Here is a 15,008-nt window from a genome sequence, read left to right as displayed (position 1 = left end):
GTAGCCCTCCTACTCATTGCAGCCCAGAGTGCATGGGGGTTCCGCAGGGATGCAGAGGTGCCCTTATTGATCCCCTTGTACTCTGACCAACCACCAGTGATGGTAGGGCATGGGCCTGATGCTCCAGCCCCAGCTATTTTCAGGGCTACCAAGCAAGATACCAGGCTTTCTCTGAGGCACTCTAATTGGCTTCAAGTCTTTACAGCTCAGACAGGGCTCTTTAAATGATGACACTCCAGTCAAAGTTTTCGGTCAATAAAACCACTATTGGAAACCGGTCTTATTGAATTTATGCAAAGAAATGTATTGCCATGATTTATTTAGCATTGCAAAATTTCAGAGGAATTATATAAGGAGAAAAAGCTACTGACCTGCCTTAAGATCTTTTGATTTTTCTTGTCAGTCCTTTTTATGGATTCTCCAGAGTTATAACAAAACAGTAACTGTTGGATTTCTTTTATCAGTCCCCCCTAAGTACTTTGGCATAACTATTTACTCTCTGTTTAGGGAGGCAGAATATAAATTATTTACTCTTTCTGGCTTACTGGCCTGTATTATTTAATTAATTTCCTTTTTAACATTTCTCTTCTCCTTCTTATTATATATACAACCTTTATAAATTTTATACTTTCAAATTATCCTTTAAACCTTCTTTCTATGTCCTTTAAAAATGCATAACTATGCCTCAGACCTTCTACTCAGTAATTCCTTATTCTTAGAAACCTCAATCCTTTAATGATTACTATAAAGTAAACAGCTAGCATTTCTTAGATTACTAAGAGCAGGTAAGAACTGTTTCCTTATATAATTTCAATTATATTGTATAAGTCTAATTTATTATTGGAAGGGTTAAAGAGAGCAAAACAGGACAGAGAAAAACCTGTTGTGCTTAGTAGCAGCTTGCGGCCTTGAGTCCAGCATAGTTCAGATAAGTAAAAATCAACAAATACTCTCTCTCCCTGCTCTTCCTGTCGACACCCCCCCCTTTTCTGCATTAACCATTTACTCTGTCCTTAGCTGCTCTCCCTCCTAGATTTTCATTCTTTACATTAAGCCCCAGAGGCTCAAATCCTTCTCCTCTTTTACCACTTTTGACCTCTTTGACTATCCCCCTGCCCCCCAGCCTAAGGCTCCTCTATCTCAGCAGGCTGAGAGCCTACTACCCTATCTAACAAATCCTACCACCGCTACCCCATTTCACACCTGCTCCGGAGCAGTTTTTGGCTCTCTTCCTCCCCCAGTCAGAGCAGATGCTGTCCCAAACAGAGACCTACTGTAAATCTATCAGGAAGGACAGGCAGGTCGCAGGTCTCGGGACCACATGATAAAAATCCAGCAGTCCCTCTCCCTCACCCTATACAGGCCATGAGAAAATGTACTAATCTTAACCTATTAAGCCTTTGTTTAAACTTCTTGGGGTTGTAACCTTATACCTTTAAATTAACGCTAGACTTCTAAAATTTTAACCTAACACAGCAAAATTATACATCGGGGAAAGCAATTAAAAGTTCTCTACTTTTTTCTCCTTAAAGCAGGGTTTGCCCTATCTTTAAACAAATTAAACAACAGAACAAATACTCTCATGTGTACAGCCAGACGACACAAAGTAGCTTTTGCTTCACACAGACTCTCACACTTACATTCATACACCAGAAAGTCCGAGTTTTTTACTTCTACCAGATATTTACTGAGAGTTTAAACAGTCCAACTGATTCCTGATTAATTTGCCTGAGGAAGTCGCTGACTTCCAGGGAGGTGATCAAGCTCCCCTTCCACTCACTTGGAGTGGGCCTGATGAAACAAAATTTCTGTAAGTCAAAATAATTAACGGGAGTGGTGTAGTCCTCTCCATGTCTCTTGAAGTCCTGAAATTTCTCAAGAAAACATTGTAAGGGGGTCGACGAAGACGACTGACCCTGACCCATTTTGACAAAGACAAAGACAACAAGGAACAAAGACAAAACAAACCAGACAAATGCAATCTAAGATTGCCCAGACTAGGACCCCCAGATGCCGTAGCGTCTGGGCGGTCAGACTCCGAGGTTCCGCTGTGTCCAGCCCTCTTTTGAGTCCTAAAGGGAACATTCCACAGACAGATACCAGATTCTTACCTCCCCGCTGGAGGTCCAGGTGGCTCATCATTTTTGGATTGGAGTTTTGGGAGGAAAACACTCCGCCACCCTGGAACCTAGGAGGGAGACTGGAGTGTCCTCGCCTGGGGCATCCAGGGTGTCCACCGGCAACTTGGCCAGAGTGGATCTTGCTGGGGCCTCCAAATGTTATGGGGCAACCCGCGGAGATGACCACCAGGGACTCAGATCAAGATTTAGGAGCCTTTATTAAGCTGGCCAGCGACTACAGTTACAGCACCCTGTTGAAGCAAGGGTTGAACTGCAGTGTCGACTATAGGAGTTACAGCGTTTTTATTTACAAAAAACTACAAAGTTAGTTACAAAGCCTTGTTTACACAATTTGTTCCTGACACAGTACAGCATCAGTGCAGTGACTACCTTCCTATCTATGTGTCCTAGGAACAGAGAGCACAGCGTGCCCCGCCTGGCCAAAGTGCCAGATATGCAGCCCAGCACAGTGGGACTACATAGTTAGAAGCCTGGATTATTTTCAGCAAGGGCACCTTCATTCAGGGGAAGGCAGAGGGTCTTATCAGCCAAATTACCTCACCAGTGCTGATCAGATAATTCCAAATTGAGTGGGTTACAATTCCACCTCTGGAAGAGGCCGAAATTTGGTTAGTTGTTAAGTTTTAGTTTGGTGACATGGATTAGCAAACATGATTCACAATTTTTTTTATAAACTAGAAGTCCAGGTCACAAAATTCGTGCACTGGTAGGGTCCTTAGTGGCTGCTGGCTGCCGGCTGCTGACCAGGAGGGAATACTCCCTCCCTTCCCCCAGCCGCCTGCTGCCGCAGGCTAGAGGCCTCCTTCCCTTCCCCCAGCTGGGCCCGACCCCTGTTAGAACTCCCCGAGGAACTCCTGGTCGAGGGGACAATTTGCATACTACGCTTTTATTATATAGGATTTTCATGCCTATGGTTTTTTAACTTTACAATGGTGTGAAAGCAATATGTAGTCAGAAGAAACTGGTGGGCTAAGCTATGATGGTCAGTAGTGTTGAAAAGAATGGTTGAAAACAATCCAAAATGGGGTCACTTTTGGTAACCATGTGAGTTAACTGATACATTAATTAGCTTGATTGTAGTGATTCTTTCACAATGCAAATGTATACTGAATCAGGTTGCACACTCTAAATATAAATAATGTGTATCTGGTGCAATTCAAATATTTTCAGTTTAGTCCTTTCACGTGCACACACACACACACACACACACACACTCTCTCTCTCACATACATACTTTCATTTTTTAACTGCTAGTGTCTTCATATATCTCTGTTCCCCAATTTGTTTCAAAATAATCAAAGGGAAAAGGGAGAGGTAAGAGAATTGTCTTTAGTAAATGACATAAATATTTCTGTGTTGTGGTCATTGATCCAATAGTTTCAATCAGGACCAGTTTATGAGGCTATTAAGTTGTTGGTGCATGTTTATAAACTAGAAAAGGATTAAAAGAGGATAAAAGAAAAAAATTCCACACAAGAACCACAGCACCATCTTCACAGGTATCTGTGGTTGGAGTTCTTTATTGCAAAGAAAACATGAAAAACCTTTCTAGTCAGGAAGAGTGAGTGAGTCTTAGTACGTTGTTAATACTCTGACTTACTACAGTGATTCAAAAGTTTGTGAAGAGGAAAAGAAAGTCCTGTATAATTTCTTAATCTTATTAGTTACAAACAAGTTTGTCAAATTATACAGACAGAGCTCTCATTTTGCCAGTTCATATTTCTAAATATTAATGGTTCCCCCAACAGCTGACTTTTGAGAATATCAAAAAGCAGTTACTTTTAAAGCACTCCCTGTGATGAAGCAGGAAAAGCCCTGGATTATTAGCCAGTTGAAATGAATTTTTTTTTTGAATGGATTTTTTGTGTCAGCTTTTCCACTATCTTCATGTTCTTCAGCAAATCCTTTAACTTTGGGCCCTTTTTGTAACAACATCTGCACCACAGGGGTGTAGTGGTATTAAAATGAGATAACTGAGATGGAAGCACCTTAAAATCCTTGAAATGCTATATCATACATATAATGACTACATTCCAGAGGATAGGATTTGAGAGAGCTAAGCTGACCAGTATTATAAAAGGAAGCAGAAGAGTTTATCGAACATTTTATTCCAGAAAGCCCAGTCCCATTATAGGTTTATGTCTCCATTTTTCTTTGATGCATTTAACAGAATGGATTATACAGAGAAAAGGGAGTAATAAGCAGAGGAGGCAGAGCCTGAGATAGCTCAAATGCATTACTCATTGCTATTCAAGGAATAAGTAAAAGGTCAACCACGGGGCCATAACCCCTTCAGAGTAGTATCTAGCTGTCAAAGTGCACAGGCACCAGGGGGTTACCCTCACAGGCGATGACAACATGCCTAAAGCTGCCCCTGCCCTCATATCTGCAGTTTTGCGGGGAACTTGCTGTAAGCCTGCAGTCTGTGACTCTCACTATACCCGCATGGCAGTTCATCCTGCCATTCTTGCACCGGATATTGGGGGTGCTGCAGATGTTATTAATGGCGCCGATGTCTGCATGGATGAAGGTGTTGAATTGCTTGCACCTAGGCCTAGTCATCCCCCTTGTTTGCATCATTGTGTTGCAGTACAAGCTGGTGACACCTCTCTGTTTAGAATCCACATGTTGCCGCTGGAATCGTTCGTACATAGTCTCGCCATAGGAAAGTTGCACCAGCCCCAGCCCCAGCAGGGTCAGCAGCGAGAGCAGAAGCAATGAAAGTGTCTTCTGGAGAGCCATCACTGCCTTGGAGGTGCCTGGAGAGAAACCAAGGGGAAGGAGAAAGGAAGGTGAGAAATGGACACCAGAGAGAGGTGTGGAGAATGGCAAGTTGATATTTTCCAACTCTACAGTCTACTCTTTCCTCCTCACTTCTCTGCTCACAACTTTTCTCATCACTGCTTCCCCAAGAGTTAAAAGTTTGCAAATATGATCTCCGAAAGCAAGAGCTTCACTCTTTCATAGAGAGACGGTGACTCAGGGCCGAGACTGACAGGTGGAAGCCCAGGTGTATGTGTCCTGTGTGGCCAGGGTGTGAAGAGGCAGATCAAATGACACTGGAGTTGTGGGTCTCTTGAGGAAATTATCTAGTCTGTGATCTTTAGAGAGTGTTTTGTTCCCTAGAGACTCTGATTCCCAAAGGGTTGGATAGATAGGATGTGCCAATGAGAGTTTGTGAACTGATTTTAATTCCTGACATCTGGGAATTGAGGAAGGTGTAGGGAAAAAAGGATAGAGTAATGTTTAGGGTTAGCCTTTCCTCTCATGTGTCTATTTTTTTAAATTAAAAAAAATTCAATTACAGTTGACATATTAGTTTCAGGTATACTAAATAGTGATTTATAGCTTAAGAAGTGATCACCACGTAAGTCTAGCACCCATCTGACACCATATGTCGTTATTACAATGCTACTGACTATATTCCCTATGCTGACTTTGCATCCCCAAGGCTATTTTTAAAACTGGCCATTTGTCCTTCTTAGTTCCTTCACCTTTTTCACCCAGTTGGCATTCTTTTAATGGTATTAAAATCAAGTCTTTTTGGAAATCTTGCTAATCCTATATATGAAAAAAAACCCCAGAGTATCCAGCCAAAGTGTTCTGAAGATAATAAATATTGGTTGAGTGAACTAGTGAACGAATGAAACAAAATGGCTTGTGGAATTGACTGATAAAAGACATTTAAAAAATAAATCTCAACAGCACAATCTCCACAAAAGAGGGCTTAGACTGTCTTTTTTCTTTGCTGTTTCTATGCACAACCAAAAACTAGGCCTTGGTAATACATTCCATCATCATGCATGTATCCTTCATGCTGTGTCTATCTTGTCAATAGCTGTTGTTATTTTTCTGTTGTCTCTAGTTGCAGAATCCTTTTGGCACTTTTGGCAGTGGAAAATAAACATAAGTTTTATAGAGTTTAAAAACAACACAAGCCTTGACCAGTTTGGGTCAGTGGCTAGAGTGTCGGCCTGTGGGCTGAAGAGTCCCAGGTTCGATTCCGGTCAAGGGCATGTACCTTGGTTGCAGGCACATCCCCAGTAGCGGGTGTGCAGGAGGCAGCTGATGGATGTTTCTCTCTCATGGATGTTTCTAACTCTCTATCCCTCTCCCTTCCTCTCTGTAAAAAATCAATAAAATATATTTTTCTAAAAACAATACAAAAACTAAACAAAAACCTTCAGAGCTACAACAAAGAAAGCATTGCCATATAGTGTCAGAACATTGCTTCTATTGATCTAGGAAAGGAAGGAATCCAGATCTATCTGACTCTAAAATCAGTGCCTTTTCCACATCTTCTACTCCCTCTCTCTTTCCACTGCCCAAATAATCAGGATATTAAAGACATTTATGTTCAGAGTTGCTTCTCTCTAGCAACAGAGTTTAATCCTGGGTGGAATAGGGGAGGAGTGGAAGTGAGAATCGCTCACCAACACCGAATAGCTTCAGTGGTTCTCAACCTGTGGGTAGCGACCCCTTTGGGGGTCGAACGACCCTTTAACAGGGGTCGTTCAAAAATACATCCTGCATATCAGATATTTACATTATGATTCATAACAATACCAAATTGGAGTTATGAAGTAGCAACAAAAATAATTTTATGGTTGGGGGTCACCACAACATGCGGAACTGTATTAAAGGATTGCAGCATTAGGAAGGTTAAGAACCACTAAGCTAGATGCTGCCATCTGACAGTCTCTCTTGGGATTGGCATGAACTCATGAACTGAATCTCGACCGTGACAATGAGGCAGGGCTGACTCACTAGAGCAGTGATTTTCAACCTTTTTCATCTCATGGCACACATAAATTAATTATTAAATTCTGAAGCACACCAAAAAATATATTATCTGTCAAGCTGACAAAATAAATAGGTATAATTTTGATTCATTCACACCATGCAGCTATTGTGTTGGTTGTCATTTTTTAATTTGACAATCTAAGGGAAAAGAGGTCAGTGCCCCTGACTAAATAGTAAGGTATTGCAGGTTTTAAAAATTCTTGGGGCATACCAGTTGAAAATCGCTGTACTAGAACAAATAAAATTAATCTCTGACTCAACAGGAAGTGAGCAACCCCAAACAGAAAGGACAGTTTTTTGAGGTTCATGCAGGCCCATTTCTACATATGCAGTCCAAAGGCTGATTGTAGCTGAAGTCCTGGTGTGATGTATATGGGTACTACTGTCCTCTTTTATCAAAGATGCTGCTTCATGATGGCAGGTCACACTGTCTGGGTGACTGAAATGGCTGATTAGGGACCTGCATACCAGTTTCAAACATAACTTCATTCTTCAAAATGTTACCTTTTATATTCACAGCCACTTTTTGCTTGTATACAAAAGGCTACAAATCTCTAGGTCACATTTCAGTGCCTACAGCTATAGATATGAGATATGGACTTAGGAAGAGAGAGAAGTGAACAGTGTGGGAACAAGAGCAGCAGGGAGACATGATGCTTGATTAACTCCTCATCCTTAGACTAATGGATAGAACTTCTGAAGGTACACTTAGCACTTGGGTAATAACTTCATCACAACAATGTACTTTGGGTTATTTTCAACAAATTTACTCTTGCATGGTTAATCTTGCTCCTCTGATTTTGCATGGTTTTGTTTATCTTTTTCTCATCTTGCTTCTTGGTGTCCAAGATATGATTTAGAAAGATAACTGGCTACAGAGAAGACCTAAACTATTCATGCAAGAGCAAACCCACAGCCTCAGCCACAATAACCAACTGATTTAACAAGACATTAACAAATATTTGCCAACAGAAGTCCAATGTAGCCACCAATGGGTGTATCTCAAGACTCTAGCTACAACAGAAAATGAAATGATTCCCTAACCATCCCAACACATACTTTTTGGTCAGAGCTTGACCCAAAAGCTTTCTCCACTCTACCACATTGATTTTAAATAAGAATTTATTATGATACTATGATCCCAAAGAACTAGCTCTACCAGTTTAACTATATGATCTTGGGAAGATTACTTAACCTCTCTCAGCATTATTCCTCATAAATAAGTGAGTATAATAATACCTACCTCTAGGGATGGTATGAGGAATAAATGATAAAATCAATGTTAAGTACTTATCATTATGCCAGGTACATTATAAGTGCTCAGTAAGTGTTGGCAATGATCATTTTTTGCAATCTATTTTTCTTGGTTTCCTTTGCTTCCTTCTATCTGGATAAAATAATGAATGACTACACCAAGACATGTATTATTCCCCTCTCCCTTATTGTGTAGAGTACCTGCAAATTAGAAGGCTGTTTTAAGTTGAAATATCTCAGCTACTAGAATTTATACTGTGTCCTACAGAAAATTTTCCTCTTCACATTGAGTGGAATTTTCTTCCTTGCATATCACCTTTCTTCAAAGGGCTTGGGCATTTTGAGGTTTTTGTTTTCTTTTCCTTGCAAAGTTGACCAGGACTTTAATTCCTCAAAGGATTCATTGAGATAAAGACTGACTTGCCTGTCACATGACATTTCATTTTAAGCAGCTTTAGGTTGTGAGAGCACAAGAGACTGAGAGCAAAAAGTGCTAGGATTGGCTACCCAGCTGCTAGTTTAATCAGCAGGTCAGCAAGCAGCCCCACTCCATTGCTATGTGATTTCCTAAGAAACAGCCATTTGCCCTAACACCAGAGCAGAGAATCCAATGATAATACCCTAAGCAGATTTTTGGAGAAGATATGTGTTTTCACAGCTATGGCACTCAATATAATAATGGTCCATACTTGTGGCCTTGAGTAGGTCAATAATCTCTATGGAAGTCATCTTGCATCATATCAGGGTGGAAGAACTGGTTGGAGAACCTGAGAAAAGGGTCCAAATATTCTGCCAAAATCTGAGCCTTTCTCACTTCCTAAGGGATTTCTGAGATTTTACAATAAGGTAAATTTTCTATTAAGAGAGGTTTGGAAAACTCTTCTTCCTACTTTCTTAGGAAATGACAGTGATATGAGTTTGAAATAGGTTCACTAAAGGAAGAAAGATCCATGTGCTGAGTGTGCACCAGTAATTTACTTCTCCATTTCTTCTGCCATAAATTTAAATACTTCCAGTGAGTCTGGGCTCTCCCAGGTGGCACCTGGACACTGATCTATGACCTGGGTATTGAAGAAGCAAAGCTTTTGGTCCATTTCAGGGCAATATAGGCAGCAGGAGAGGGCACCATTGTGAATATCGTCACTAGTACAGTCATATGTTCACAAGACAGAAAAACTAGTGACCACTCATAACTTTAATATACTAACAACCACTTTATAAATTATAAATAAAATATTCAGGCACCTGTTGATAGAAATTAGGTAAGGGGAAGTTAACCATTAAATCTGTGAATTGATTAGTCTATTTCATAAAGAAAGTGTCTATTCACCTAAGTATGTGTTTACTTGAAAACAAATATAGAGGAAGAAGAATAAAAGATAAGCTTGGAATCTTTCTAGAAATTTCCAAAGACTTCACAGTTGCCTGACATCCGTTGATAAAGTAAAAGTTTAAAGAGAAAATAATGTAAAGTTATCAATTTTTTTAAATTTTTTATTTTGTGTGTGTGTGTGTTTTATTGCTTAAAGTATTACAAAGGGTATTACATATGTGTCCTTCCCCCCCTCCCCGCCCTTGACAATCCCCTGGCCTCCCCTACCCGCCAGTGTCTTATGTTCATTGGTTATGCTTATAACCAGGAGAATACCCTGGGAGCAGTCTAGTCAAACCAACTCAAAATTACCTCCTGCCTAAGACAAGAGGTGCAAACTAGGAGTGAATTTTGGTGTTCATGCAGGAGTGTGTATGTGTGTGTGTGTGTGTGAGAGAGAGAGAGAGAGAGAGAGAGAGAGAGAGAGAGAGAGAGAGATTAAGAGGGTGGTAGATAGAAAGTTTAATTAATCTGCTGTTATTTAGTTCTAAGAACTACTCCTCAAAGCTCAACTTTTGTAAAACTAATATTGGCTTATTTGACAGCCAGGACAATTTGCCCCTCCTGAAAATTTTGCTTAGCAGCCATGAGCCCTGGAATTTCCCATCTCTCTCTGTAAGATGAATTTAACATCCATCCCTCCACTCACAGGAAGGGGAAGTCTACCTCCCTATTGCCTGAGAAGGCACTAACTGATAGGGAAAAGGGCATTTGTATTCCATGCCATCCTCTCTGGGGGCAGCTGAGTAGAGAAAATGGGGAAAGAAATCAATAGGCCAAGAATTGATGAGAAGACTTTGATTCTAACTGATTTCAGAGACATTTTTATTTATTAACATATTATAAAACAGAAACAAAAGGCAGCTCATTTTCTGTGCCCCTGGCAATGAATGTAGTCACCACTGCTTTGTAGTGTGTGGGGAAAATGCCAGGAATGGAATAAAGATTCATCAAAGGGACAGGCAAGCCATGTTCAGGGCAACATCTATGTCTCTGGACCCTGATGTGTCTCTGTGCATTGGCAGGGAGGCCAGGGAGACCCTCTTTATGCCTGCAAGTAGTGACCTGGAAAGGAGACCTCCTTATTCTGAATTTTTTTTCTGTAAGGCATTCCATTCTCATCTTCACAGATGACCTTGATGTTGTTACTGGTGTCTTTGCAGAGTGAAGTTAGGCCTCATCTCCTCATCATGGTTTCACAGTTTCTGCCATTGTGGCCACTTGGATTGGCATCATAGTGCTGGGCCAGGAAGAGTCTATACTGTTGTCATTTGAGCCAGGGTCAGTGGGGTCAGACCCAGACCCAGCATGAAGACCAGCAATAGAAGACCCAGGCCCATCATCATCTCTATTAACAAAGGCTCCTGCCAAGGTCAAAAGGCATGATAGGGCAAATTAAGCTAAAAGGACAGGTGCCCTCAGTCACCTAAATTGCATATTTTATTTTCCTCATTAATCTCACATTTCTTGTCAACCCATTCCTTTGGAAAATCAATCTAAGTTTCCTGAACACAACTTCCAGCCACAAACATTCTTTCCTATCCCTTAAGACTCACTGAGTATTTACCTTTCTATCAGTCATAGCAAGCAATATCCATTCACACTCTCATACATTTGTTAATTAATTGCATAACAAACATTACATAAGTTCCTCTTGGTACAAGGTGCTGTGCTGGGTCCTGGCACACAGAGACCATTAAAATATACCCAAGTCCTCCCTAAAAGTAGGTGTAGCATCCATGGGGAAGGGATAGGAGCTCCAGTTCACGGAGACGAGACAATAAGATAGGAGACCTATCAAAAAGATGGAATTCAAAAAATATGTTTTGTTGATTTTAATCAGATAGGAAGGGAGAGAGAGAGAGAGAGAGAGAGAGAGAGAGAGAGAGAGAGAGAGAGAGAGAAACATTGATGTGAGAGAGAAACATCTATTGATTGTCTCCTATAGGCACCCAGATGAGAGATCAAACCAACACCAGGGCTTTGATCTGACCAGGAATCCAACCAGCGACCTTTTGGTGCATGGGATGATGCTCAACCAACTGAGGTATACTGACCAAAGAGGTCAAAGGGGGACTTCTAATGAACCCTAAACCCAAGAAAGGGCGAATCAGCAGATTGTTAAAGTCAGGATTCCAGGTATTGAACTCAATAAACCAGCTGGCTATAAGGAGAGCAGTTGAGTGCAATTTTGCCCTGAGGTGAATGGAGACAGATCTACCAATAGTTCTCCAAGACTAAGTTGGTTTGTGGCTAAAGGTGGAATTATTATGTACTATTTAGAAAATACAGAGAGGAGCATGGAAGAATCAATGCAATTCCTTGAAGTGGGTTTGGGTTAACTTTTATAGAAGATTAGAGGAAGAAGAATTCGAGCTTATTCTTAGAAACAATGTGGATTATTCTCAGAGAATATTTTCTAGTTTCCCTATAAATGTACATAGACTGTTATACACTAGGCAAGTGATGTTACTATGTGATAGACAACAACAAAGAAAACTTCTTTAGAACTTTCCTCAAGCCAAAGACCTTATAATTGGCTCTAATGATTTCTTAACATCTTCCTGAACAGAAGAATAAGCCCTAACTGGTTTGGCTCAGTGAATAGAATGTCAGCCTGTGGACCAAAGAATGGTTTGATTCAGGTCAAGGGCATATGCCTAGGTGCAGGCTCCTTCCTGGCCAGGGCCCTGGTTGGGGCTTCTGCAGCAGGCAATCAATGAATGTGTTTTTCTCACATCGATATTTCTGTCTTTCCCTCCCTATTCTACTCTCTCTAAAAATCAATAGGAAAATATCCTTGGTTGAGGATTAAAAAATTAAATAAATAAAGTGTTTTTTTAAAAAACGAATAAGGAAAAGAAGACAATTGCTACCATCATCTCTCAAGAGTTTTCAGTCTAAACTGTAGAACCCACACTTCCCAGGGGCAGTGTGTCACAGACACTCAAATAAACCCATAAAGTAAATATAATGCTTCTTCCTGGAGTATGATTTTATCTCAATGATAGCTATTAAAATAGAATTAAACAAATATAGATTATAACAAAATATAAAATGAATTTCTTATGAACTTTTAAAACTTTATGTGTTGAGAAATGTGAAGATTTGAGAACTGAAAACTATTTGGAGTTTGCAGCAGGTAGTTTCTGACAATACTTTTAGTTCTTTGGAGAAAAATTTAAAGAACATTCAGAGCCTTTAAAAACCACCATATCTTCCCCCACATTGTATCAAATATATGTGAGTGTTCCCACATCCAATAGTAAAAGTGATTTTTCACAAAAATTTGAAGCAAATTTATATAATTTTGTTTTTCAAATTGTTTGTGAATGAGGAACTTATTTACTTTATGACTGCCTATGATTTCTTAGCAACCATCATACTTAATGAGAAATTCTTACAATGGGAGAAAAATTGGACCTTCAAGTTATTCTTAAGTGTGATGTAACTCATATAAATCCTAAATTAAAAGAAAACAAATGCTACATTTTCATAGATGTTAAATTAATTAGTAATCTTTATTTTGTACTTTTCTAACTAAATAAAAATTATTTTCATGTCAAATATTTTTATACCCTTAAAGATGCCACAGGTCCTAGCACTAAGCCTGTAGTATTACTAAACAGCCCTTAGAGTATGTCTGAATCTAGAAAGACCAGGAAATCCAGGGTTCTGATAGTTTCATGGGAAGGCATGTGAAAAAGGGAGCTAAGTGAACACTCTTTCTCATCATCATTTGGCATTGATACACCTTGTCTGATTTCATAATAATGATACACAAATTTGGCACACTGTTGAAGAATACCAAATTATACACTAAGAAAATTTTTGGTCATTTCACAATACTGAAATAAATAACAGCTGAAAAAAATTTCATTAAGAGCATCAATTATCTATACTAATAAAAGAAATATGCAAATTAACCATTACTCTGTCACTCTGCCACTCCACTACACCCACAAGCCATGCCCACCAGCCAATCAGGAGCGAGTATACAAATTAACCCAACTAAGATGGCGGCGGACTCAGAGCTGAAGCTAGCAGGAGGCTTGGGTTGTCCCAGGCGATGAAGGAAGCCAAGCTTCCCACCTGCCCTGGCTGGCCTGGGATCCGCTCAAGGCTACAAAGTTTTAATTATAGAAGATAAATAAATCCCAGACAAAAAGAAAAACAGAAGAGGCTGGGAGCTTGGGTCACCGGGGGGCATGGACAGCCTGAAAATGGCCATCAGCCCCTCATCCAGGCTGGACAGACACCCCAGCGGGACCCCTCAACCCTGAAGGGGCTGTGGCCAGCCTGAAAACAGCCCTCAGCCCCTCACCCAGGCTGGTCAGGCACCCCAGCAGGACCCCTCCACCCTCAAGGGGGTGTGGCAAGCCTGAAAACAGCCCTTAGCCCCTCACCCAGGCTGGCCACACCCCCATGGGGTGAGGGTCCCCTCTGGGGGGCTTGGCCTGCCTGCAAACAGCCATCAGCCCCTCACCCAGGCTGGTCAGGAACTCCAATGGGGACCCCCATCCTGAAGAAGGTGTGGCCCGCCTGAAAATGGCCCTCAGCCCCTCACCCAGGCTGGCAAGGCACCCCAGTGGGACCTCCACCCTGATCCGGAACACCCTTCAGGGCAAACCAGCTGGGCCCGATCCCCCTGGGGAGCCAGCCTAAGCCAGCAGGTGGACATCCCACGAGGGGTCCCAGATTTTGAGAGGGCACAGGCCAGGCTGAGGGACCCCCCTGAGTGCACAAATTTTTGTGCACTGGGCCTCTAGTAATTTATAATAGAATCAAGTGAAAGCATGCTCTTGGAACTTGAGCAAAAATGCAATACATGACTAAAGAGAGAAGAGCCAGCCGTAAAAAAAACAAGTATTCATACATGGCCACTGCTTCAGCAAAGCTGCTGGCCTGCCATGCTCCCCATTTGCCAAGCTCTTTACATTTACACTCTGCTTTTTAGTCTTCTGTGTGTGTTTTCTTTTTCTAGTTTTGTGGAAGACCTCATCAAAGTTTTATTGATTTAGATTCATTTAGGTCTCTTGCTCTTCAATAGACAAATATTGCCTTCTAACATCAAAGGCAATTACAGAATCTCAGGCTCCCAAGATGGAACAGGACCTTCGGGTTACCAAGTCAACACCTCTCTGCCTGGGGCCAGAAACCCAGAGTTCAAAATCAGGAAGTAGAACCAGGGCTGTAGTAGCCAAAAGAGTTATTAGGTGGCAGTGGTGGGTAGACATGTTGCTAGCATCTTGCATGCTATAGTGGAGACCATGGGTCCTTTGTAAGATGTACCAGTGATCTACAGGTTGTGGGGATATTGTTGTTCAAAGAAGGGGGTCTGAGCTGCTGAGCCTGTCTAGAGTCTGTCCAAACGCTCTGTGCTTAGATTTTGAGACCAAGGACATCCCGTTAGAAACAAATGTCAAAGAAAAAGTCAT

General features: G+C 41.1%; 2 protein-coding genes across 6 annotated transcripts in view; both read right to left on the bottom strand.

Annotated features, from left to right (window-relative positions):
* LOC132239660 (ribonuclease 4-like) overlaps positions 1–15,008 on the bottom strand; it is a 122,269-nt gene that overhangs the window by 61,232 nt on the left and 46,029 nt on the right. The gene's annotated exons all lie outside the window — the stretch shown is intronic.
* LOC132239709 (ribonuclease 4-like) overlaps positions 3,628–15,008 on the bottom strand; it is a 195,621-nt gene continuing 184,240 nt past the window's right edge. For 4 of the 5 annotated variants that reach the window (XM_059706426.1, XM_059706437.1, XM_059706456.1 and 1 more), the window contains exon 2: positions 3,628–4,900. In XM_059706426.1, coding sequence (XP_059562409.1) covers positions 4,446–4,883 — 438 coding nt within the window. In that variant the 5' untranslated portion in view covers positions 4,884–4,900 and the 3' untranslated portion in view covers positions 3,628–4,445. The remainder of the gene's footprint in view (positions 4,901–15,008) is intronic. The other variant, XM_059706415.1, reaches the window with a different exon arrangement.

The sequence above is a fragment of the Myotis daubentonii genome, chromosome 1, assembly GCF_963259705.1.
Source record: "Myotis daubentonii chromosome 1, mMyoDau2.1, whole genome shotgun sequence".
NCBI classification, from domain to species: Eukaryota; Metazoa; Chordata; class Mammalia; order Chiroptera; family Vespertilionidae; genus Myotis; species Myotis daubentonii.
This window is presented reverse-complemented; position numbering and strand designations above follow the sequence as displayed.